This window comes from Zychaea mexicana (assembly GCF_025766255.1).
Source record: "Zychaea mexicana strain RSA 1403 chromosome Unknown BDB00scaffold_85, whole genome shotgun sequence".
Lineage (NCBI taxonomy): Eukaryota > Fungi > Mucoromycota > Mucoromycetes > Mucorales > Lichtheimiaceae > Zychaea > Zychaea mexicana.
In genome coordinates, this window is record NW_026516748.1 from 167,781 (window position 1) to 190,756 (window position 22,976).

General features: G+C 43.6%; 7 protein-coding genes across 7 annotated transcripts; 6 read left to right on the forward strand and 1 right to left on the reverse strand.

Annotated features, from left to right (window-relative positions):
* Positions 1-2,689: 2,689 nt before the first annotated feature.
* On the reverse strand, positions 2,690-4,629 carry BDB00DRAFT_876251 (uncharacterized protein; the record flags this gene model as incomplete). Its single annotated transcript, XM_053127459.1, has 3 exons — positions 2,690-3,045; positions 3,367-4,134; positions 4,224-4,629. The coding sequence occupies 3 exons, from the start codon at positions 4,627-4,629 to the stop codon at positions 2,690-2,692; spliced, it is 1,530 nt and encodes a 509-aa protein (XP_052975859.1).
* Positions 4,630-4,921: 292 nt separating this feature from the next.
* On the forward strand, positions 4,922-5,597 carry BDB00DRAFT_610080 (uncharacterized protein). The gene has a single exon (XM_053118018.1). The coding sequence runs from the start codon at positions 5,102-5,104 to the stop codon at positions 5,543-5,545; it is 444 nt and encodes a 147-aa protein (XP_052975860.1). The 5' UTR covers positions 4,922-5,101; the 3' UTR covers positions 5,546-5,597.
* A 1-nt stretch (position 5,598) lies between these two features.
* Positions 5,599-12,290, forward strand: BDB00DRAFT_610159 (uncharacterized protein). Its single transcript, XM_053118019.1, has 6 exons — positions 5,599-6,248; positions 6,325-7,066; positions 7,135-7,824; positions 7,894-8,183; positions 8,253-11,728; positions 11,801-12,290. Exons 1-6 carry the CDS (start codon positions 6,033-6,035, stop codon positions 11,931-11,933), a joined length of 5,547 nt encoding a protein of 1,848 aa, XP_052975861.1. The 5' UTR covers positions 5,599-6,032; the 3' UTR covers positions 11,934-12,290.
* Positions 5,637-5,789, forward strand: BDB00DRAFT_729065 (uncharacterized protein; the record flags this gene model as incomplete). The annotated part of the gene is made up of 1 exon (XM_053118284.1): positions 5,637-5,789. A coding segment is annotated over one exon (153 nt), but the record flags the coding sequence as incomplete, so codon positions are not given.
* Positions 12,291-12,907: 617 nt separating the features above from the next.
* Positions 12,908-13,688, forward strand: BDB00DRAFT_770390 (uncharacterized protein; the record flags this gene model as incomplete). The annotated part of the gene is made up of 2 exons (XM_053119877.1): positions 12,908-13,174; positions 13,293-13,688. The coding sequence occupies 2 exons, from the start codon at positions 12,908-12,910 to the stop codon at positions 13,686-13,688; spliced, it is 663 nt and encodes a 220-aa protein (XP_052975863.1).
* A 4,968-nt stretch (positions 13,689-18,656) lies between these two features.
* Positions 18,657-20,349, forward strand: BDB00DRAFT_770406 (uncharacterized protein; the record flags this gene model as incomplete). The annotated part of the gene is made up of 6 exons (XM_053119878.1): positions 18,657-18,854; positions 18,941-19,135; positions 19,156-19,207; positions 19,529-19,780; positions 19,867-19,911; positions 19,985-20,349. Coding segments are annotated over 6 exons (1,107 nt in total), but the record flags the coding sequence as incomplete, so codon positions are not given.
* Positions 20,350-21,688: 1,339 nt separating this feature from the next.
* BDB00DRAFT_610218 (uncharacterized protein) lies at positions 21,689-22,931 on the forward strand. Its single transcript, XM_053118020.1, has 3 exons — positions 21,689-21,788; positions 21,862-21,941; positions 22,034-22,931. The coding sequence occupies exons 2-3, from the start codon at positions 21,864-21,866 to the stop codon at positions 22,808-22,810; spliced, it is 855 nt and encodes a 284-aa protein (XP_052975865.1). The 5' UTR covers positions 21,689-21,788; positions 21,862-21,863; the 3' UTR covers positions 22,811-22,931.
* The last annotated feature ends 45 nt before the right edge of the window (positions 22,932-22,976 follow it).

The window sequence follows — 22,976 nt, forward strand, 5'->3', positions numbered from 1 at the left end:
AATGTTAACCACGATAATGGTGTAAGAGTACAGTAGCATCCTATTATTTCTGTCCTCTTTCTGCTTTTGATATTCAAGTGCATGTGGCAAATAAAAAGCACAAGTGGCTTCCTGCTACTGAACATCGTTGAACATGACTCGCACAACGTGACAGAATGATGCTCTGCTTGACTCGATATCGCGGGAAGGCTCCGACGAGGACACCTATGACGTGATCTGCACTAAATCAGGGTCTTTTGTGTAATCTTTCAATCTTTCCGACCGCTTCCGATGCTGATCACACAAACGACCCAAGACTCCTATGCGTAGCCTCGACAAGATGTTATGGCGCGCAATTCATACATCTGCATGGCATAATATCCCTTGGCAAGGAGGCGCACGTATAAACAGCGTGAGCATTGATGTGGCGCTTGACATGATGCAAGAATTATGATATCAGCTATCGTCTACGCGCAGAAATAACAACAAATGGTCTAGGTTTATCAAGCCGGAAACTCTTGGGCACTCCTCGACGCCAGCAGCAGCGCCAGAATCGATCAGTTGTTCTATTAACAGATACGGTAAATCATTATTCATGGCCGCTATCGTGCTTGGGTTGACCCCAGGACTTTACTGGCGTTTTCTTTCCTATAGTGTGTGCGCCACAAATTACAAAAACTGTACTCTAGGCGATGAAGAAACGCTGGACATAATTATCCTAGAGCAGAAATCACCCCCGAACACACACAAAACATGCACAAAAGAAGGTCTAAAATTATATTTTTTCCCATGATCATATCGCTCAAATTCCTGTCATTTATTTTACCAATTCTTGTACTAATTACGTCGTTATGTACCAATGCTGTAACCTACTATTTAAGTCTATAAATGTATCATCCACCAATCAAACCAATATCTTAGAAACCATTATAATATATGCATAGCATCTATAAGTGAATGGGTTTGAAATCGTCGATATTATCGTAGTATTTAATGGAAAGCAAACATTCGCTATATTATGAAAGATCCAACATAGTACGACAAGAATTGCAAGAACTTCACCGTGTCTACTATTAGAACGTAATACTAGCATATACTGAACCGATGAGCCCATTTTAAAAGATGGATTTTACCTGAATCATCCATGACCAGGCTTACAAACAACAACTGCTGCGCCAACGCCGCATAATTTCAGCAGTATGATGGAGATTCTCATCAGGGCCTCATTGGCACTTTATAATAGCATTATCACGCGTACACTCTCGAAAACGCTAATTGTGACGTTATGCGTGTAGCGGCAAAATTGTGATGAGTAAATTTTTGTCGTCAAGACACACATTCCTTGGTCAGCAGTGACCTGGTAAATGGCAGATTGTGTCGATGCCACAATACTTCTGTCATATAGTCACATATACTTATAAAGCATTCACTGAAAGTAAATCAACTCAATATAACTCCGTTTCATATTGATTAAACATATCCAGCAGCAGATTATTGCTGATATTATACATATCCATCAAAAACTTAACGTAAAGCACACATCAGTGAGACATCGTCTCGTGCTTTAACAATTCGAGGTTTCCCTGATGATCTGCTGGACCAATATATTTGCTCTGCTGAAAACAACGAGGTTTGAGCTACACTAATGGGAAATCGTTAAAGGATTTAAGAGATACGGAAGAATCCCACGTGTGTGTTTTTTTACTCCCGCCATTGTGCCGCCGCCGCCACTACTCCCCCACTGCCGATACTTCCAGAGTGTACTGCCACTTGAAAATTTTTGAAGTTTTAATGGCCAATGGAAAAAAGCAATAGAAGAGGATACTTTACTGGAAATGTTGTTGCTGAGTGTCTTCTTTACAGCGCGGCACCCTGTGGATTATTCATTTTAACAATCATTACAACGGCAATATTCTTTGGCACATACGCCACCTGAAAAGGATGTATGTATATAAATGATGCAGTGAAATGATTTGATACCTGATCCAGTACGATATGGCTCAGTGGTTTTTCCAAGCAGGAAGTTCGTGGCGAGCATTCGAGCCACATACTAACGGGATCGTTGAAGGTTTATGGAGAGCTGGTGCAAGAGGAATGGTGTATATCGACGGGTTTACAGCGATTGTTGACGCGCTATCCTTGACTATGGACATCAACAACATGCGCTTAGTAATTGCTCGACAGTAGCAGCAATAGCAGCCTCATACAATACATACAAGTCTCGTTTTCTTCCTTCCAACATATTCCAGCCTTACGAAAAATTTGTGCTATTGCATTCCTTCTTTTCGGCTTATATGATCATTTGCCTGACTTACTCTACTCTTCCTTTCTGCTATGTAATTGTATCTGCATCTAGAGACTCTTTTAATTGTTATCATATGACTATGATACCTCCTTTATTCATACTTCTTTTGTATATTTTCATCGTTTGTAATTTTAGTTTTATGAGCAATATCCATTATTTTCGTAAATAAACTAGAGGCTTATTTTAATTCATACTGTAGTTACTGAAATCTCGTAAAGCATTTTTGTTTCGATTACTTAACTTGATGATAATGTGGGTAAAAAAGCAATCACTTTACTCTATCAAAACCTTGTTCACAAAAGTTTTAAAGGTGCAATAAGCTGATAAAGTAGGGCATCGACCATAAACTATAGATGGTCAGAAAGTAAATAGTAAGGTATATACAATAAGTGCGGGTACAAAATGTTAAAGGTTCATTATCAACCGTCCGTTCCGTTTACTAAGCGATTTTTCGACGAGGCCAATGTCACCAAGGTATTCGCATCCCAGAATATGTAGCACGGTGATACCCTTGACTTGTTCTACTAATTCCAACATATCTTTACTTGTAACATGGGTACAATGAACAAACTTTACATATTTTAGCTGCTGTAGTAAGGACAAGCCTATAATCCAACGCTTCGTGGTAGCAGTGTTTGTATGTGTTTTCTGTTGTTGTTCAAGCCCCTCTTCTTGCATCACCCTTCCGTTAAGGTCCTTGAAGTCGAGTCGTACAAAATAAACCTCTTCAAGCATGCACATCATGGTCCGGAAAAGATAACCTAAACCCATGTGGTTAGAATCCAGATTACTAATCAGAATAAGCACAGTCAATATCTAGACGTTACTCAGATCTTCCATCCAGCTGCAATCAGCCATCCATCGACTGTTTTGGATAGTAAGCTTTGTCAGCTTGCAGCAGCTATGTTTCGCCAAAATTGAAGATATCGTATGTATATACGAGCCTTGAAGTATGAGATGGCGTAACGAAGGGAGGCTTGTGACAGCAGGAAAAAAAAATTCGGCAGGGCGATAGTTGTGTTTGCCCGAAATCCCTGATAGGTCTACTGTAGTCAAGCATGGGCGATCGCTTAAGAACTTACGCACAGATCCAAGCGTAAAGGGGAAACCCCGATATCCGACACGAGCAACGTCAGTGTCAACTGCAATGGAGAGCATGGTCCATGATCTGTTCTTCATCTGTGGCGGGGGACATCCGACATAATACTCCAACGTCGCGTATTTTCGTTTAATAATAGCATTATTTTCCACCGACGATACATCCGGGTGCCGTATCATCTGCCTCTTTGTACCTGTATGTTTCTCGTGAACATCGGCTGATAATGCAAAAACATTTTGCAAGGATGCCGGTGACCTGTGTGTGATGTGGGAATGCTCTGCTATTGTCCAATACGGAATGCAGACGAAGGTAAATGATTCAAGTACTGTGCATGATTGTTGTACAGCGTCATATATGGCGTCAAATATGATTTCTGGCGGCGGTCGATCAATGGCGTCTCTGACGATCCAGTCAACTTGGCTGTTAAGCGTAAGCGTTTTCAGCTGCGGACAGTTCCGTAATAGTCGACCTAGATATTCGGATCCAATGGTCTCATCCACCACAATTTGCAAAGTTACTAGATGGCGAGACGGCATGTCGGTCGCAACTGGCTGTAGCGAAAACGTGCTGCTTGCGTACGGAATGCAGTCTTGGAACTCTAGACTGCTGAGATTTGGACATGCGTTGAGTATCGCACCGACCATGCGGGGATCAATATAGGAGTTGCTGATATCGAGGTTTCGTAATCGCTCCCCAATAAAGCTTATGTACTTGACAAATCCCATATGAGAAAGAGGACAATCGTAAATCTCTAGTAGCAGATCATATTGTGGTCAACTTATCATTGTCCTTGTTACTTAAAAAAACACCGATCAGCGAGATATCAGCAACATATAATACCGAGATGTTCAAGGTAGCTGCAGTCAGTCTCGATGAGTTGGTTGAACACGGTAGCCATCTCGTTTTCCTTTATATTTGTGTAGGGTCCACGGATTTGTGAATGATCAAAGGAAAACGAGCGGATATGCTTCGCTCTCCAATCTTTCGGTTCTCCAATGAATGCTGGGCACCCGAAAAACTGTTTGATACTGCGAAACAATAGCTTTTTCCATAAAATCTGCGGATTGTCGTTAAAGAACGAGCGCCAGCGCTGACAAACGGACGCACAAACAACCAGCTCGTTGGCAGTAAGCGGCGAGAATATCACTGCAATGAGGTCGTACGGCATGAAGAGTAGGAAGTCTTGTCGACAAAGTGGGCCATGTTGAATAGCTGCTGATCGGTTTTCAGGTGAGCATGAACCCATGGCGACAATTATGCATTAGTGGTAGGAAGCGAGGGAAATAGAAACGAAAGAAAATAGAAAAGTAGCAGCATGGTCCTATGACCTTCTTCAATTTTCTCGAAGCATAGATATCGTCATCAACATAAAAAAACAGTTTTCTCGGTATCCTGGAAAAGCGTGTGGTTGTACATTGTAATTTTGAAAAGACAACAAAGAATAATTGTTCGTGGACAACTTGGTGCGGAACATACAAAAGTGTTGTTTTAAAATAAAGACGTACCTCTTTTCCCCTTTAAACTAGCGTTGTTGCTTCGCGGACACTGAATCAAGGCGTTAAACGCGCAATTTTCGGGTGTAGTTCTTTGTTCTTTCAATACCTGGCCCGAGCATTTCTTGACACATCACCACCCAGTTCACCCTACAACACCGCCGCCTTTTATCTTTTTAGCTGGCAAAGGAGCTTGCTGCATTGTATTCTTATTGGGTAATCGAAATGACAGCTCCAAACTTCACGGCGGGTGGCCAATCTGCAGTTGACAGCACCGATCCTTACACACCTTACCCTTCACGATCGTCTTATGCAACGCTTGCCGAATACCTATGGAAAACGCCCTTCATTTTTAACGGGCGATTTGACGATGATACCCGAGCAGCAATTATTGCCGAATGTTATCAATCCTTATGGCAGTATAATCCGACGTTAATGCATCAATATTTTTTCAAGAACCAAAACGATTTACAAGATGCGATTCGCGCTCAATTACACGACATGACTGGCAGGGAGTACTCCAAAATGGCTATGGATGACCCCTCTTCCTTGATTTGGCACACAAATGGTTTAGTTCCATCCCCTGACCTTTCAAGTGAGCGCGGACGACAGTGTGGACATGTTTTTCGAAAGGGAGAACCCGTATATCGCTGCAGGAAAGGATCTTGAGGAATTAGACTATGAGAAAGAGAGTGTCGGGCAGTGCGGTTAAGTGGGGAACGGTTCAACTGATACAGTGTGTTATGGGTCTAACAGGACATGCGGCTTGGATGATACATGTGTTTTTTGCTCTCGCTGTTTTCATGCAACGGACCATGACGGCCATGATGTTCTATTTTCGGTGAGCCCTGGCTCAGGCGGCTGCTGTGATTGCGGTGACCGGGAAGCATGGAAGGTCCCGTTGCAATGCAAGATTCATGCAACTCCCAGCGACCATAATGAAAGTGATGAAACTGAGCAGGTACCGAAAAAAGTGGTCGACGCTATACGCACAAGTGTATCTTCTGCTCTTGATTTCATTTTGGGTACGTTTGCATTGGGTCCCGAAGAATTGTCTCTATCAGCATCACCAAACGAGTTTGTCAAGGATGATGGGAGCAATAAGATATCAGTGAAGTCGGAAGATCTGTTGCTCGACCGCGACGACGATGTGGATATGGATCAAGTAGACACAGATTCAATGTTCGGCAGCCAAGCTCGTTCCCCATCTCAGCCATCGGATGTTGGGGAAAGGGACACGGTGGAGGAATACGTCTGCATTGCATGGAATGATGAAGGTCATGCCTTTTCACATGTTGTTGAGTGTATAATGGCTGCCACAGGATGTGATTGGGAACAAGGCAAAGAGACGGTAGATGCCATACATATACATGTTAGTATCAAGGTTTATTGTTTTTTCGCTGAAATCGTTGTCCAAAGAACTGGTTGTTTAATGCATGAATTTCTAGGGCCGCAAAGTAATCGCTTCCTCAACAAACGTCGAACAGCTACGAAAAATTGCAGCGCCACTTGCAGCCATCAATCTGGGAGTAACGATCAGAACTGCACGTGATGTGTACCGTGAAAATGTGTGCAGCTTGCTTGTATTCTGGCTGAAAGAGCTGGTTCACGGACGCACTCGCTTTTTTGCAGACATCCCAAATGGTGATACAGTTGTACGAACAATCGTGCGCGAGGAATTATGCGCTGACTGGGGGCTACAGTCGTCTGCACAGGATGGTACCTTCGGTGAAGATTATGATGTGAATGGTGGATTCTCGGGAACGGAAACTACCTTAGGATCCGCTACAACAGACGTGCCCGAGGAAGACATCGAGATGCTCGATCCAGATGCAAGTTTCAAGGAGCCAGATCAAGTGCAAACCAGAGTGAAGCCAGATATTGCAGACATCGATTGGCAACCAGCAGATATGATTGACGAGTTCCAAATGCTAAGAATTGAAGAACTTTTTCTGTGGGAAAAGTTAATGTCCCACGCCAGCGTAAAAGGAAAGAGTTTGGATGAATCAGCCAGGAATAATTTCGCCGAGGAAATGGCATCATCTGCAATTCAACGAGAATTCGAAAGGAGGCTTCGACTGGATTATTTACTGATTTCTGACTTAAAACTGTGGAAAGAAATTCGTGTCGCATTACGTGAATTGTATATTACCTCCCTCATCTCTGATAATACGTTTCGAAAAATACTAGGTATTACCCACGACGCAGACGCATTGGAAGATGATCCTCTACTTACTTGCAACGACATTTATCACTAGGGAAACGGCTGGCTAGAAACTATGCTAGACTGGCAGAATCGTTTCTTCTCAAAGACCGAGAACCAGAGAGTTCCATCATCCTCTTTTCTGTTCAGCTTCTCACAGTCCCATCCGTCGCCGACCTCCTTGTCAACCAGTATGACTTCTTCGGCCTCATCTGCTCGTCCCTGACTGCCTTCTTTTTGACCGATCGCTTATACCTTGTTTTGCCTTCTGAACGCGAACGATATCCCGCGCGAGTCAATTGCGAATCACGAGCATTCCGTACCCGACGCTATTTCAACGCTTTTCATGATTTACGCTACATAATGAACGTCGATATGATTAAGAGTGTTCTCGCTCAAGATCCACTTTATTTGCGCCAATTTCTCGATCTAGTCGGCATGTTCCAGTGTATGAATGCCCAAGTTTGCCAGAAAGACGCCCATGTGGAATACGAGTCCGAAATTTGGGTCAACGCCTTTAATGTGACCTTACAGATAGGAAAATGTTGTCGGCAATTTGCGGCGTGCTTCGGAAAGCTGCCATTCTGGGACCCGTCGGGCCGTGCGTCAGCTACTCGGACACTTGTACGCGCCATAACACGCATCCTCAGAATGATCAATGACTGGGGCTCTGAACCAGACGATATGCGGTCCGTAGATGACAACTCCTCAGCACGGAAATTACGCCCTGCCACGCAACAACCAGGTGTGTCCGGACCCAGAGATCAAGAATATCATACTATTCAACTCCCTTATATTGACCAGCCGATTAAAGTACTCAAATACGACATCACATCTCAGCCGGTATCGTTCCACCAACCCTTGCATTGGCTTCTTGCGTTCGTTCTCGAACACACTGCGTCGCTTAGTGAAGATATGCTTGCAGAAGCTGGTTTCCAAAACGGTTTTGAGCAAGTGCTTAACTTGTTCAGTGCAGAAAATCAGGAGAATATCTCTCCAGCGGTACTACTACCCATCATCGAGTATCCCATCCGCACGGTAGCATTCTCTGCCCAGATTCGAGCAGGCGTTTGGGTGCGCAATGGATACGGAATACGCAATCAGGTATGATGGCTAACATCAGCATACATGACTTAACGCTAATATTGCGCTTACTATTTTCTCCAAAAAAAGGCTTTGCATTACCGTGATGTATCGTTACGCGAAAACACGTACGACGCGGATTTGTTTCTGTTGCAACTCGGTATCTCTACCGTAGAACCCAATTTACTACTCGCAACACTACTGGATCGCTTCGGACTGGTGAACTGGTTTTTGGGTGATCGTGAGCACGCACAATATGATGCTGGTCAGTCAACCTTTATGGTGGAAGAACTATTGAATGTTTTGGTTTTATGTGCTTGCGAACGCGCGAACGTCACGGGCATGAGCATAGAATCGAGGATCCGACGGGAAATTGTACACAACCTTTGCCTAAATCCTATCACATATTCGGAGCTCACCAAGCGGATACCCGATCGTCTGCATGAACATGTCGCGTTCGACCATCTACTATCCGAGATTGGTCAGTTCAAGCCGCCTGTAGGTGTGAATGACACAGGCACATACATCCTCAAAAACGAACACTTTGACGAGGTCGACCCGTATTTTTACCATTACAGTCGCAACAACCGAGAGGAAGCCGTCGAAATGTTGAAGAAACGCTGGAAAGAGATTAATCCATCCGCCGATCCAAAGAGCTTCTTCATATTGCCAAAGTGTACACAAATTACAAACGGTGCTTTCCGATATCTAGGCGATTTCTTGCACTGTACTGTATTTACTCAGATGATGGCGTACGTCTTTTGGAACGTACGGATCAGTGACAGCCACAAGAGTGACACGAACCTCGAGCAAGCTCTGTACCTTATCTTACTAGCATTGACGGACGAGAACAATCGACACAGTGCAGCAAACCTGGATACTGCTATTGACGACGATGACAGCGATAACCCCGAGCTAGCCGGTTTTTATAAATTCGTGTGCGACCACTACTTCGCCTTTACAAACGACGACCACTCCCAAGACTTGTCTTTATTCGACATAATGTCTATATTCCGTGATGATGACAAGTACAAAGAAATACACGCTCAGTTGGATTGGATCTTTGAAAAACTCCTGTCCCATGGCCCTGGAAGGACACGCCGCAAGGTTCAAAAATGGAAGGACGGTAGGGCACTGAAAATGGAGGACAACGAGTCTACCGTGTCCGAACAACAGGCCAAGAAGCTGGCTGCCAAGGACCGCCAGATGAAGATCATGGCCCAGTTCGCACAGGCACAGTCCCAGTTTATCGAGCAGAACGAGGAGCTTTATGATGAAGAAGACCAGGACGAAGAAGAACAGTCGCAGAGCAAAAGCAAGGAAGATGAAAATACCGCCGATAATACCCCAACAAACGATGGTTCAGTTAGTCGACTGTGCGGCTATCCTACTGGGACATGCATTGTTTGCCAAGAGGAAGTTAGTGATAAGTCTGCACCGTATGGTCTGCTTGCATTGATCCAGACTTCCAATATCATTCGAGAAAGCCATCCATCTCAAGCAAATGAAGTGCTTGCCAAATTCAAGGCCAATGATGGAAGTTTGGACACGGATTGGCCAGATGAACAGGGCCTTCCAGAAGATGCGAGCGATATACCCGGACTTCCAGCGCAAATGAACAAAACAGGGCTGTACGTATCAACATGTAGCCATCTGATGCATATCCGGTGCTTTGAGGTCTACTGCTCGTCGATCGATTCCAGACACTCAACTCAGCTGACACGCAATCATCCAGAGAACCGTGCACGGAACGAGTTTATGTGCCCGTTATGCAAATCGCTGGGCAATGTCTTACTGCCCATTTACTGGAAAGGGCGCAAGGAAATATTTCCAGGGCCTGTTTTGCACAACGAGACTTTCAAGTACTACAATTTTTTACGGAGCAACGTGCAGCAAGGGGTTGACCGTCTCAAACAAGCCATCATCAATCGCTCACAGCGACGACGCAGTAACGGAAGCAAACTAAAGGAGGCATTCTCCACATTTGTTCCTTCGCTTCGGAATGCACCGTCCGGATCAACATCGGCAAGCACCGGCAACGCGATTGGCACGGCCACTAGAAATGAATACGAATGGCAAAACATTCGACGGCCGCAGGCTACCAGTCTTGAGCTATTGTCTCCACAAGAAGAAGCAAGCGCCTCAACCCCACTCATCTCCTCGTCTCCAATGGCAACGGCGTCAACTGGGCCAGGAAGCATATACAACGATCGTCGCTTCGGACCATTTGATAGTGACATTATGCATCCATCTACGTCTGCCAACCTACCTAGTGTGTCGAAAATGTACGTGCGGATTTCTGAGGTGATTTCCACAATATACCAAGAAATATGCAGCGACGACGCAACACGTGAAACGTCGACAAATGCAAAGAACATTGACCTTTTATGGGGATTGCTTGGTTACACCGTCGCTGGCGTCGAAATAGCAGCAAGGGGTCAGCAAAAGCCCATGGGGCAAATAGAAGACGAGGAACTTACTGGCTCGCTGTTTGACCAAATCCCGCAACAGACACGATTGCTTCTGCGCATCATTTGCGACAGCATACTGGCGTACACGTGTATTATGTGTCACCACGAACCTGGCGGAGGTCTTCCCACCCCAACTCATGCAAATCCCGGACACACACTGATACGCGTTCATCTGCTTGCACTCGCTCGTCTGCGACAAGTGTTTGCTGATGTTCAAGTTGGAGACTTTCTTCACCTGCAAGGGCTCAGCTACGAGCGCATGGTCGTGTATGACAATCTTCCGTTGTTGCAGGATGATCCATTTATGATCCTTACCGAGCTAACGTTTCATGGAATACCCTTTGCCAAAATGAGCGTTCATATTATGATGCGTGTTCTCCTGCTCGCCGAGCTGACCAAGACAATGGCTGCTGTAACACAGGAGCAGTTGAAAGTGGTTTCGTCAACTCACGAACGATTTGTGCCAAGTAACGATGACTGCAACACTAAGGAAATCTCGGAGGAGCAGACAGCAGCTGTCAGGGCATTTGCAATCTTTGTTATGGAAAGTCTCCAGTTCTCTCAACAAGAAGCGGATACTGTGTATGAATCCATCGGGCCTGCGAGACTGTACGAACTGTTGCAATCATTTGGCTTGCCATACCTACGACGATCGATGATCCTGATGATAGTCCGCTATGGTTACATCCCAAGTGCGCGGCAACAACGACCTGAGGCGAACGAGTTTGACCGCTTGTTGGATTTGCTATGGCTTCCGGAAATGACCGAACTTGTAGAACTGAAAGACGAAAACAAGCAGCTTATATCTGCATGGTGCAGCGATCACCTATCCGAATCCGAGCGTGCAACGCGACTACAGAGCCTCTCGTGGCGGTTGCTGGACATTACACTGGACTCGCCGACTCCTTTGTATTTGATCCCCTTGCCAAGCAAACTTGAAGACTTGATTGATGAAAGCATGAGACGCGTGTGTACGAAATGCGGCTCCCTACCAAGCGATCCAGCTGTTTGTCTACTGTGTGGAACATTTGTGTGTACCCAAAGCTTTTGTTGTGCAGAAGACGAAGAGGGCGAGTGTAATTTGCACAGTCAAGAGTAAGTGTAACGTGAAATTGCCGGTTTTTTTCTTCTCAAAAGGAATAGATGCTAAGAAGTTCATGTGCATAGATGTGGCGGTGAGATTGGACTGTTCCTGTCTGTCAAGCGATGTGTAGCTATCTTACTACACAATGGAAACGGCTGGTTCGTAAACGCGCCGTATCTAGACCCACATGGTGAAGTGGACCAAGGATTGAGGTAATTCCGCGCGATTTACAGTTACGGAAAAAGAAATCTTGGTAACTTAAAAAATCCCCTTTTTAGGCGAGGACAACCACAATATCTTAATCGTAAACGATATGCCGATATTAGAAAGCTGTGGCTCCAGCATAATATCCCTGTGTATATTGCGCGCCAGATTGAGGCGAATTACGATATAGGAGGATGGACAACGTTATAATACTACTTTTCGCTGTATCGATAGAATTGAGAAGGAAAGAAAAAAGCTACGCACAGATCCAAATTTAAATTGGTTGCATGGCAACATTCCGACATTCGGTGTAACAGAGTGTTAGGGGGAAATCATCCAGGGGTAAATTTACATTTGAGATGGTTTTTCCTGCAAGGTATTACGTCGTCATCGATTTGCTAATGAAAAATCTTTCTGGGAGGAACACAATTGTTTGTATGTCTTTTGCAGGGGTGGAGGAGAAGCATTTGGCTTGCATGTTGCTGTCAAGTCTATTGTAGAAATTAGAGTTTTCATGGAACTCGCGTTGTCAGCGACCAAGCCACTTCTACTGTAGCATGCACGTACCTGCAATGAGCTTTAGCGTTACACGGCAGCAGATAACTCAGCAATGCCCATTTTATACAGCGTGAAACAGAAGATGCAGGCCTCGAACCATCTCTTTTCCTTCGAACTTCCATTTACTTATTCGGCCTGTTTCTCCTAAAGGCGCTTCAGGATAAAAGATGGTGAACGCTGGTTTCATCATCAGCAGTGCCCTTGGTTTCATTACCACCGTCATCGTGATAGCTCAAGCTATTCGGAACCCCAAGAAGCTCAGATACTTCATTGTGTGCTACGCAGTATGCACCTTACCAGCAAGCATTGTCAACACCCTCGCAGCTGAAAACGTCCTCCGAGATCGATGGAACACGCTCTGCTATCTTTTATCGACTGTACTAATGCTTACTCTGAACTACTACATGACACTCGACATTGGGTTCAGGATGCAAGTCCGGCAATCCTGGCTCCGGTATCTTGCCTATATCAGCATCTTTTTTCTGGTCACCGTCTTCGTCTTTCTCATAGTCCAGATTGTCATACTGTTGATACATGAGGAAAGGGATTACTCGATTTGGTGGATGTTTGTACTGGGCGTCTGCCTAGCAATTGCTGGTCAATTTGCTGCGTATTCCTATGCGTTTATGCCTTTGATTCGATGGAAAAAGAACAAAAGGACCCAAGAAGCACATTCACGAACAACGGCCTATGGCGTAAGTAGAAGACAGTTCTTGGTGCACGTGCAATGGATCAAGATGCATGGGGGTGGGGTCGAATGTCATTGTATAATATAGATTGATAACGTATCATGAATTTTTCACGTCGTACTAGATTTGGTTTTTGAGCATTCAAAGTCTGTGGTACTCCCTGTACGGTGTGCTGTACTTTTGGTTCTTCGGCGTCAATACGTGGGACCAATTCACGAACATGCTGGCGGTTGATTACCCCATGCGTTTTCTCCTGTGCCTCATTTTCACGTTCTCTCCCCCGTCATGGATTATTGACTGCATGTCATCACACTTGTCGTCTCACAATCAAGCCAACCTCAATACCACACCAGGCACACTCAGTCAGAACATTCCCGATACTTATATGCCAACATTACTAAACGACGAACGATACAACGTCTTTGGCGAAGACGAGGAGGCCAAAACGAGCAGCAGGATTGCTATGATTACGACCGCCTCCACCCCAAAACCAGAGCCTTCATACAGCCCATCCTCTTAGAAAAACATCATCCTAGCTATAGTAAACGGCAAAACAAATCACATCCGAAAGCATCGCTCCTTATTGCTATCATTCCCCATCCACGTTATCCTTCCTTCTTTCTCTATTGTATTTGTTCTTTCTACATATGTAAATATTTATCGGCAATCAATTGCTGTTGACATCAAATTTTACACAGAATGTGTTTATGCCACAAACTTCCCGTAGAAATGAGCCTGATGATAAAGCACCATTGTGAGTTATGTTTGAATCAGATGGTGAAGGTTAATGTCTAAAAAAAGAAATCACCTACACAAGTGTTGCATCAAAAGCAGATATGCATAGGAGAACACGTCCAATGATCATGCACTCTCTCTATGTGGTGCTGAATTTTGCTTGCTTTGGCAGATCAGCAAATGTTCTCTCTACAATAGCTTAAAGCCCTATGCGAAAAGAAAGTTACTCTGCTCTTTAATTATTCTTTTAACGCTGCCCTTATCTGGTGTTAATCAAGAACAAAATAGAGTAAGATGCGCCGATTCCCACGAAGCCATTGTTGTAGCCTCTTGGTTGAACAAAAGCGCATCAGTGCCTTTTTAGGCAAATGCTATGTGACATAAAATTCTTAATTGCAATTAGATGTACGCCCTAACATCATACGTTTGTTGCCTAACGGATATTTCATCCTTAGCGTAGGATACCCGTTACTGCGATAACGTTAGTGCCTGTGACTACCAAGCTGCTCTTGTCGAGAAATTTTGACAAAAAACACCTCCTTCGTCTTAATGAAGAGAGTAAATGCGACTGATGCTATGAAGATAGTATTTTCATTCTAAACACTGCTGTTATTGCTGTACATAAACTAACACTGTCAAGAAGAAATTTAGTTGCACAATGAGCAGCTGCGCATATTACGCTCTGTTATTCAAAATTTTCCCACCATCGAGTCCTTCATAATTTTGCACACGTTCTTGGTCTCTCATTTCACTCATACTGCATACTGAAGATGCTATCAAAATCTCAGAATGCCGCCTGGGCCTTTTTGAGACCTGACAGGGTCTTGGAAGGCCGTTTTAGGTATCCGAAAATAATGTGTTAAAAAGAGATATAAAGTTGTATCAGTTTAGCCTTTCATGCAATTACATCACACGCATTAGAATACTGTCATAGTCATTCAAGCCTTTTAATGCATATCCATAAATATGCTTCACGTCACTTGTACAGCTCGGAGGCAGACTCAAAGCCCTTATTTTAAAAATTCTAAGAAAAGCCGGCTTGCAGGATTATTCCGCTCCGTGGCAATACCATGCTCGTGGCTCGGATAAACATTTTACACCGTCTCATCTGATCAAATCACGACAAACCAGCCGACATCGAGCCTGTCATCGCAACAATAGTACGTAATACTACTATTTATGTAAAAATCACAAATGTATATCGCTTCAAAGTTACCAATAAGCGACAGCCGATTTAAATGTTTAAATTTATAATTATCTATCGACTGTCAACTGCCGGAAAATTGGTTTGGCTCAATAATCAACTCGTCGGGAAAGAAACTCTAATATTGCTGAATGTACTATACAAACTAATACTAGCATTTTATTTGATTTGCTCCATTCGTCTTGAGTCATCCATCGCAGAAACAGTATTGTTTAATTGTCTAAGCTACCTTTGGCGGAATCCCGAAGGTTTTGGGGCAGATCATTCTCTAGGACAACCATCAAAAGTTTGTTGGTTATGACGGTGTTTAAGGAGTCGTGTAGGTTGACAGCTAAATAGATAACGCATATCCATCGATCCACATACACTATAACACAGGGCTACGTGTCTGTAGGAAACCCCAAATGCTAGTGCAATAATAGGGATACAAGAAAAGCCCCTGTAGTGAACCTCGAAGCTCTATTTTATATGTTTTAAGAGATCAAAGTAAAGAAAGTGCCAAAAAAGAAAAGCGGCATAGTATGCTGTGTTCTCTGACTCAGTCAAATTCCTGCTTTATTCATCACTGTAGTTCCTATGAATTGTCAGTTCAGGTGCCTGAACGGGCAGAGGAGACCTTGGTACAGTACAGTCGGGATACAGTGGACCCCCCGGTTTTGCAACTCTCGGCAAATACCGTCTCTAAACTTTTTGCAACGAGTTTCTGGGAATGTCAAAAAACATACGAAGCTCGCAACTTTCAACTTGCAAAATCTGTTTGGCAGGGTTGTATCTTATCAGAGGAGAAATATTCTCGTGATTTGCAGCAAACATACGCCTTGGCGCTTGTTGCATCTTATCAAGGGTAGTTTAAATCAATAAAGACATGGTTCTAGCATCCATAAGTATATCGCTTCTTCTACATACAGTATAACCTAAACAGAAAATGTCAGTATGCATTAATTCATAGCACCTAATAAGATACTGATAATACAGATGGTGAATTTGGAATCATGAATCGGTTCATAACAGGTTGCAGAATGTTTTTGTTCACGCCGCTCTGAAGTTTTCTCTTCAGAAGGTGACCGTTCGTTAATTAAGTAGAGTCGATACTTTTTTCTGTGTAAAAGACGAGAAAAATGGAACGTGATAGCACTTTTAATCCAGGACATTTGCTCTGGAATAAGCTGTTCAGCTCCTTCAGCGATTTAGCACCACTATTCCTCCCAGATACAATTTTCCTGCTCGGCTATGAGCTCTGTGAAAGAAGGTTTCCCTATAGAAGATCAATGGTAGGAATGATTATAAATAGAACACAGAAAAACGACAAAGTCAAAGCCAGTGAGCTGCTTATATAGACATGCTCCAGTTATGTTGAGGATAACTATACATATTTATCTTGCTACTTGGACACAACTACGATCACAGATGATAGCAATGCATGCGAGAGACCAAAATATAATATAATCTTATCTGCGCTTAGCAGTATATTGCTAACATCCGTTCGTTGTAAGTTCACAATTTCTGCAACAGAAATTTGAAACTGTCACTGTTGCGAGAGGCGGGGTCCACTGTAGTGTACATCTTCATCAATGAGTGGATACTGATGCTGGATCCGTTTTCTTCGATTCAAACAATACGTGCTTCGTCGCATTACAGCTCCAACCACGTTCTCTACATCTTCTGTTGCTTTTCTCTTAGCCAAACTCTCGAATACAATAGCTATTGCTGTTATTACTCACTATCTGATCAGTCAAGTACGGGAGAAGCTCCTAATACTTTTAATTCTGCGCTGAATACACAACTACGGACACGCTTTATAACATCACGCTTTCACACACTACGTACTAAACACCCAGTACGACGCATCCACAACCAAAGAAAAATGCAGTGTTTTAAAGCACTTGACCAAACTTTCATAATCAATATCAGACATCGACGAAAGAAACACGCATGTCAAGCCCAGCGGATATCCGAAAGGAACATGGTCTTCTAGGCTTGTAGGATCTTGATACTTAGTCCATGGTTCTATCCAGCCGTCTGGCACAATTTAATACTGTATCATGTGTGATGGTAGCTGTTTCTGAAGAAGGTTGAAACATACTTCTAGCTGTGTGAGTGCAATTAAAAAAGTTTAAGCTTTACTCGTGATACGCTTCTTCCAACTACACAACTTGCAAGCATATGAGTGATGCAGTTGTCAACTTTTAACCATGTTTATACAATGCTATACATCAGAGAGCATTGCCAGCAGAAACACCAGATGCCGTAGAGGGATGATCTCACCATTTTACATTAGATACACCAGAGAAGGTGTGCGGCATTATACTCAGCAGTATAAGGCTATGATCGAAAAGTAATGTAAGTACAAAAACCAAAAATAGTAAAGCGACCAATCTACCGCAGGGCTATTTATCTGTTTATGGGGGATGAGTAAATTGTCTGTCGCTAAAACTAAGACAATTGGGTGAGTCCTACGACTCGAACCTGAATCCATAGAGTGCTGTGATCATCTCTCAGCGATTTATTGCAGCGAAACAAAACCAATAAAAATTTTTTTTTCTCTAAAACTTTGTAAACCTCCAAGTGAACCAACTCGATCATCGGCGAGCCGGGCAAGAAAGAAGAAGGGAGGGAGAAAGGGTGGGTCCTCTTTGGGTTCAGGTTCGGTTAGTCCTGCGGACTAACCTCACAATTCGGTAATGTCCGTGCGCCACCCCCTTCCCAGCAGAGATTTGTCGGTAAAAGTGGGAGGTACTTGCATGCATGCATCAGGCTTCTTTATGCAAAACCCAAAAACAACTCAATGCTTATCGACTATCGACTATTCCGAGCACATGTACACCAGATTTGCTTTACCATGCTAACTAATGTATAAAAACCTATATTAGGTATGATTGTTACACACGGGCGATCCCACGTCTTATGCCTGCACGCTCATCAGTCCGCTCGAATATGATAAAGCATGGCTGCCACACCACGTTCTTTTTTGCCTATATATTGCAAAGTGACCGGATTGGGATCACCAATTCTAATGCAGCGCCGCTGCTCTACTAAGCTCTTCTGCCCACTAGCTTTATTTGAGCTATCTGACAGAATGCTACTTGATTTTCATCATGGAAGAGGTTAAAATGAAATGAAAGAGTTTTATAAAAAAAAGAGCGGACTTTTTCCTGTTGATGAAAAAAAAAAAAGAGATTATTTAGAAAAGATGGGGACTGCCGAAAAGAAAAAATCATGTGGGTCGTGCCTGGGAACTAAAGAGCTTTACTTTTCTTCATAAAAAAAATACCTCTCGAGGCCAGAATCTCGTCTTTTCTTGGCCTACTACAATAAAATGCGTCGATCGCTGAATGTCTGGGCAGCACTTGCCTTCTTAACGGCAGTAACCGCCCAGAACCCTGATTTCGACACCTCAGTCGACCAATACAGCAATGTCTCATTCAGTGTTGCAAACGGTAAATATATGCAAAGATCAGTTCACGGAAGGAAAGAGGGAGAAACAAGGAAGGCCGAGAAAAGTGTGGCGGCTCTCTCGATTCGACAAGTTAGTTAACTTGCTCGTTTACACTAGACGAAGCCAACGGCTTCTCTGTCGAATATCACAACTGGTATAAGATTGTTACGAACCACCGAGTAAACGAACAATATGCCCTTGTTTGCTGTGGTCAACCTACAACCAATTTCACTCAATATCAGGCGGCAGTGAACACGCCAGTGACCAGCGTTGGTGTTACCACTGTGCGCGATGTTCTGCCGTATATGGAGGTAATTGAGAAACTCATGATAGGCCCACACTTTTCTTTAGGATATACTAAGAAGCAGGATTGGATGCTTTTTTTGTTTTACCTTAGCTTCTTGGATTGAGTGATCGTGTTCAGTCGATCGAAGGATATCAGAATGTTACCTCACCTTGCTATGGCGATGTTACAGACACTCCTGGTAACGGCACGGTCGATATCGTCTTTACGGATCACAGCATCTCCAACATGCCCGATACACACTACATTGGATTTTCACCCGATAATGAAGAGCTGACGCCACTTCAGGTGAGATACAATCTTTAAAGGAAATGAAACCATGCATCAATATGCTCATTCTTTGCGTGGAACCTATTATCTGTGATTGTTTAGCAAGCGTCTTGGCTTGTATATATTGCTCTTTTCTTTGATATGGAGGGTGAAGCAACGACAACATTCGGCAACATCGAGTCATCATATACCTGCCACAAAGATAATATGGCCGATGTACCTGATAAGAAAGACTTGGCTTGGACGTACTACGAACCCACTAATAAAACATGGACTTTGGTAAACACACCCTTTTACAAATTGCTGGCGGAGGATTCCGGTATGTATCGGAGGAAGAATAATGGAGAAAGTAAAGAGAGATTTGGAGCGAAATAGCAGTGTTATTGACCTTGTAATATTAATATTATACAGGTTCCAAACTGGTGGAACCGAATACCGCACAGTCCACTGTGTACACACAAATAAACGAATTCCACACTGCTATTCGATATGCCGATTTCGCCATTGATGTCACACCGCTGAGCAATCTTGGTAATCAATCGTACGAGGATTGGTTATCCCTGGGTGGCTTCACTACAGATCTTGATATCTATTCAGAGGCTTTCATTGATGACAAAAATGTGTTCCGTACGGATGGTCTTGTCAATAGCAACGGTTACTCAGGTACGGCATAGCGAAAAGTTCGCTTTGGCTATAAGAAGAGTATAAACTCGAGATTATTGATCCGCATATGTTGGTCGATGTCATAGATTGGTCGCAACGCTCGCCTGCCCGGCCGGATCTGGCACTTCGAGGTTTGTACAGGATAATGTTGCAAACGTGACCTCTGTATTACTGTCGGCTTATTCGTATTGCAATTTTACTTAGATATAATCCATATGATGTATCCAACATACCAAGCCAACTACAGCTCCACTTGGCTGCGAAACTTTGCAAAACAAGACAGACCTCGACAAATTGCCGATATCAGCTATGCATGCGATGCAACTGATATAATCAGCGAGTTACAATGCGCTCCCGAAAAGTTTGGTGTAAATCAACGACAAGACAGTGGGGATGGTGGTCATGCCCATACCCTTAGTGCTGGTGGTAAGGCTGGTATTTCCGTAGGCGTCATTGTGGCTGCAGTTCTTGCAGGACTTGCTGCGTTCTTCCTTTGGCGCCGCCACCGACAAGTGAAAGCAAGTCGAACGTTCTATCGTATGAACGACGTTAATCATTCTAATCCATAAGTTGTAGAACAACTCTAGCATGCTTTATTTATTTAACTCATTAGTATATTCTTTATAATAAATATTTATTTTTTGATCTTGAGGGAAAAAACAATCCGTCGATATTCCCGAATAAGTGGGCAAATCTACAGTTGACAGTAGTATTTTTCTCACACTCTAACATAGTGTATCATGCATGATCCCGCTTGGGTATAACATTCATCTTCCTCATCCCCACTGCCGTGTGACAAATCCTCTGATAATTTTTCTACGAACTTCGTAACAACACAGGAGTTGGAAGACTCTTAAAAGTCTTTTCAACATCGCCCGTCATCCTGTATAATGTGAAAGTACATAGTATATGTCGCCGGACCTAGTGTACGAGCCTGTGGTAATTATACTAAATACATTCGGTATCCGAACGATCAATTAGAGGAATTGATACCATATGGTACATTTTGAGCTAAACCCGACCACGGGCGTGGCCTCGATTTTCCTTTTGCGTCACGTAACTGGTGTTCCCAAGCATTAGAAATGAAGGCAGCTAATTTCAGCCAATCGCCTACCTTATTGAAGTTTGTTTCCAAAAAGGGAATCAAAGACCAGCTTGCTTTCGTTAAAGAAGTACCTTCGAGAGGTAGTCTCAAGAAGTACTTTTCACGATCTACTCATTCAATAAGCCTATAAACACCGTTATTCTTCACTCGAGAGTCTAGATAAAGCACGAGGAGGTCTTAGATAGGGTTTTATCGGCGGGAAATAGGTTACTAACTCTTTTATTTTTCAGATGCGTTGTCTGCTAACCTCAGACCAGCAACATTTATAACAAGGAATGGTGCACCCAACACATGACGAAAACCAGCGGCTCCAGCCCAAAAGATATATAAGACCAAGCCTTCCGGTAGTTTTCTTTACTTTCTTTTCGTTTAGTTTTCTTTTTCCCTGCTTTTGAGCGAAAACTGCACGAAATTCACTCTTAATATCACCGTTCTATCACATCTATCATCCGCTATCTCACCTCAACCTACCCATGTACCGACCTGAAAATAACATAATGAATACTCAACATGAAAGATCTTCCACCGCACGCTCTTACTCACGTGAAGAGGAGCCATCGTCACCTCTCTTCATACCCTCTGTGGACGACCCAAGGGTAGCTCGGCCGGTGATTTTGACGGCTTTTGACCCATCACCGTCCCCTTTGGCACCTACCCCACCAAGCAGCTGCGACTCGCCCACATCTATGTACATAAGATTTCCTGACGAACACGCCCAGAACAGTGGCGAAAAGAGGAAACGAGAAGAAACCAACGACCCAAACTTTGACAATAACTCCAGTAAACTTACCAGTACGTTAAACGTCTACTAATATATAACTGTCTTATTGCATCGTTTGTTTTGACACTAATACCCCGTTATTACCTTCACAGGTGTCGACTATGGCTCACTCCTCGATGGAGGTATGCGTCAACACACTAACACTAACTGAAGCTATTACATAGGAATTGACTAACTTGGCAATTGTATAAATAGATATGAGTGATGACTCAAGCATCTATGGCCAAAAGCCTGGTAGGAAGCCAATGTCTGATAGCGATGACATATCAACTGACGTATGTTACCATCTAGTTTAAACACGGCATCAACTTAACGGAAAATGTACTTTTTACTAACTACTATTCCACTGTAATTGCAAAACACATAGGTCGATACTGAAGACCCAAAAGTCAAACGAAAAGTGCAGAACCGTGCTGCCCAGCGTGCCTTTCGAGAACGGAAAGAACGCTATGTCAAGGAACTAGAGTCCAAAATCAAGCAAGTCCAAGACAATCATCTACACGCAACAACTCAACTGGTCCAAGAAAACCAGCATCTACGTTCGATCGTATATCGACTCGAAGCCGAAAACTTTGCATTGAAAGGCATCCATATTCAATTTCCCATCCATCCTAGCCCTTATACCCCATGTTCACCGTCAACACCATCTGCCATCCACTCAAACGCTATCCCACCTTCGCATCATACCATGTTGCCACCTTCATCACTATCTAATGCGTCACGAACGACGCGCGACGTTCAATACACATTTGCCATTAGTACACCAGCCACGCTCCGGCCCAAGATGTTCGGTAACAAAGACAGCCGAGAACAAGAAGCAGAGTTTACGCGGATACTCCAAGAACAAGTCTCAAATGACGCGATCGAGCGTTTGCTATCCGAGCCATTATTTGACACTTGCGGAGGACTGATCGCTCCAGCTGTCACGAGTGAAGGTGAAGAGCAAACGAACAATAAGCTTTTAACCTGCCCAGGTATATGGCAGCGTCTTTGCAAGCACAACAGGTTCTCTTATTTCACGATGGAAGAGCTCTGTCATGAGGTGCGGAAGCGCGCCAAGTGCACCGAGCGAGGGCCGGCGGTAACAGAAACAGACATGGAAGCCATCCTACGCTTCATGGATCCAAAGCATTATAAGAAATAAGCAGGCCAAAAAGGGGCTTGTGATTTTTGCATAGAAAACAAAAATACTGTATATAACATCCCATCATCTTAGCATTTGCACGTTCTAATGAAATTCACCAAAAGACGTTATCAGTCTGGCCGGGGTTGGTCTCGTAATTGGTGTAACAAATTTGTATGAGGGGTGA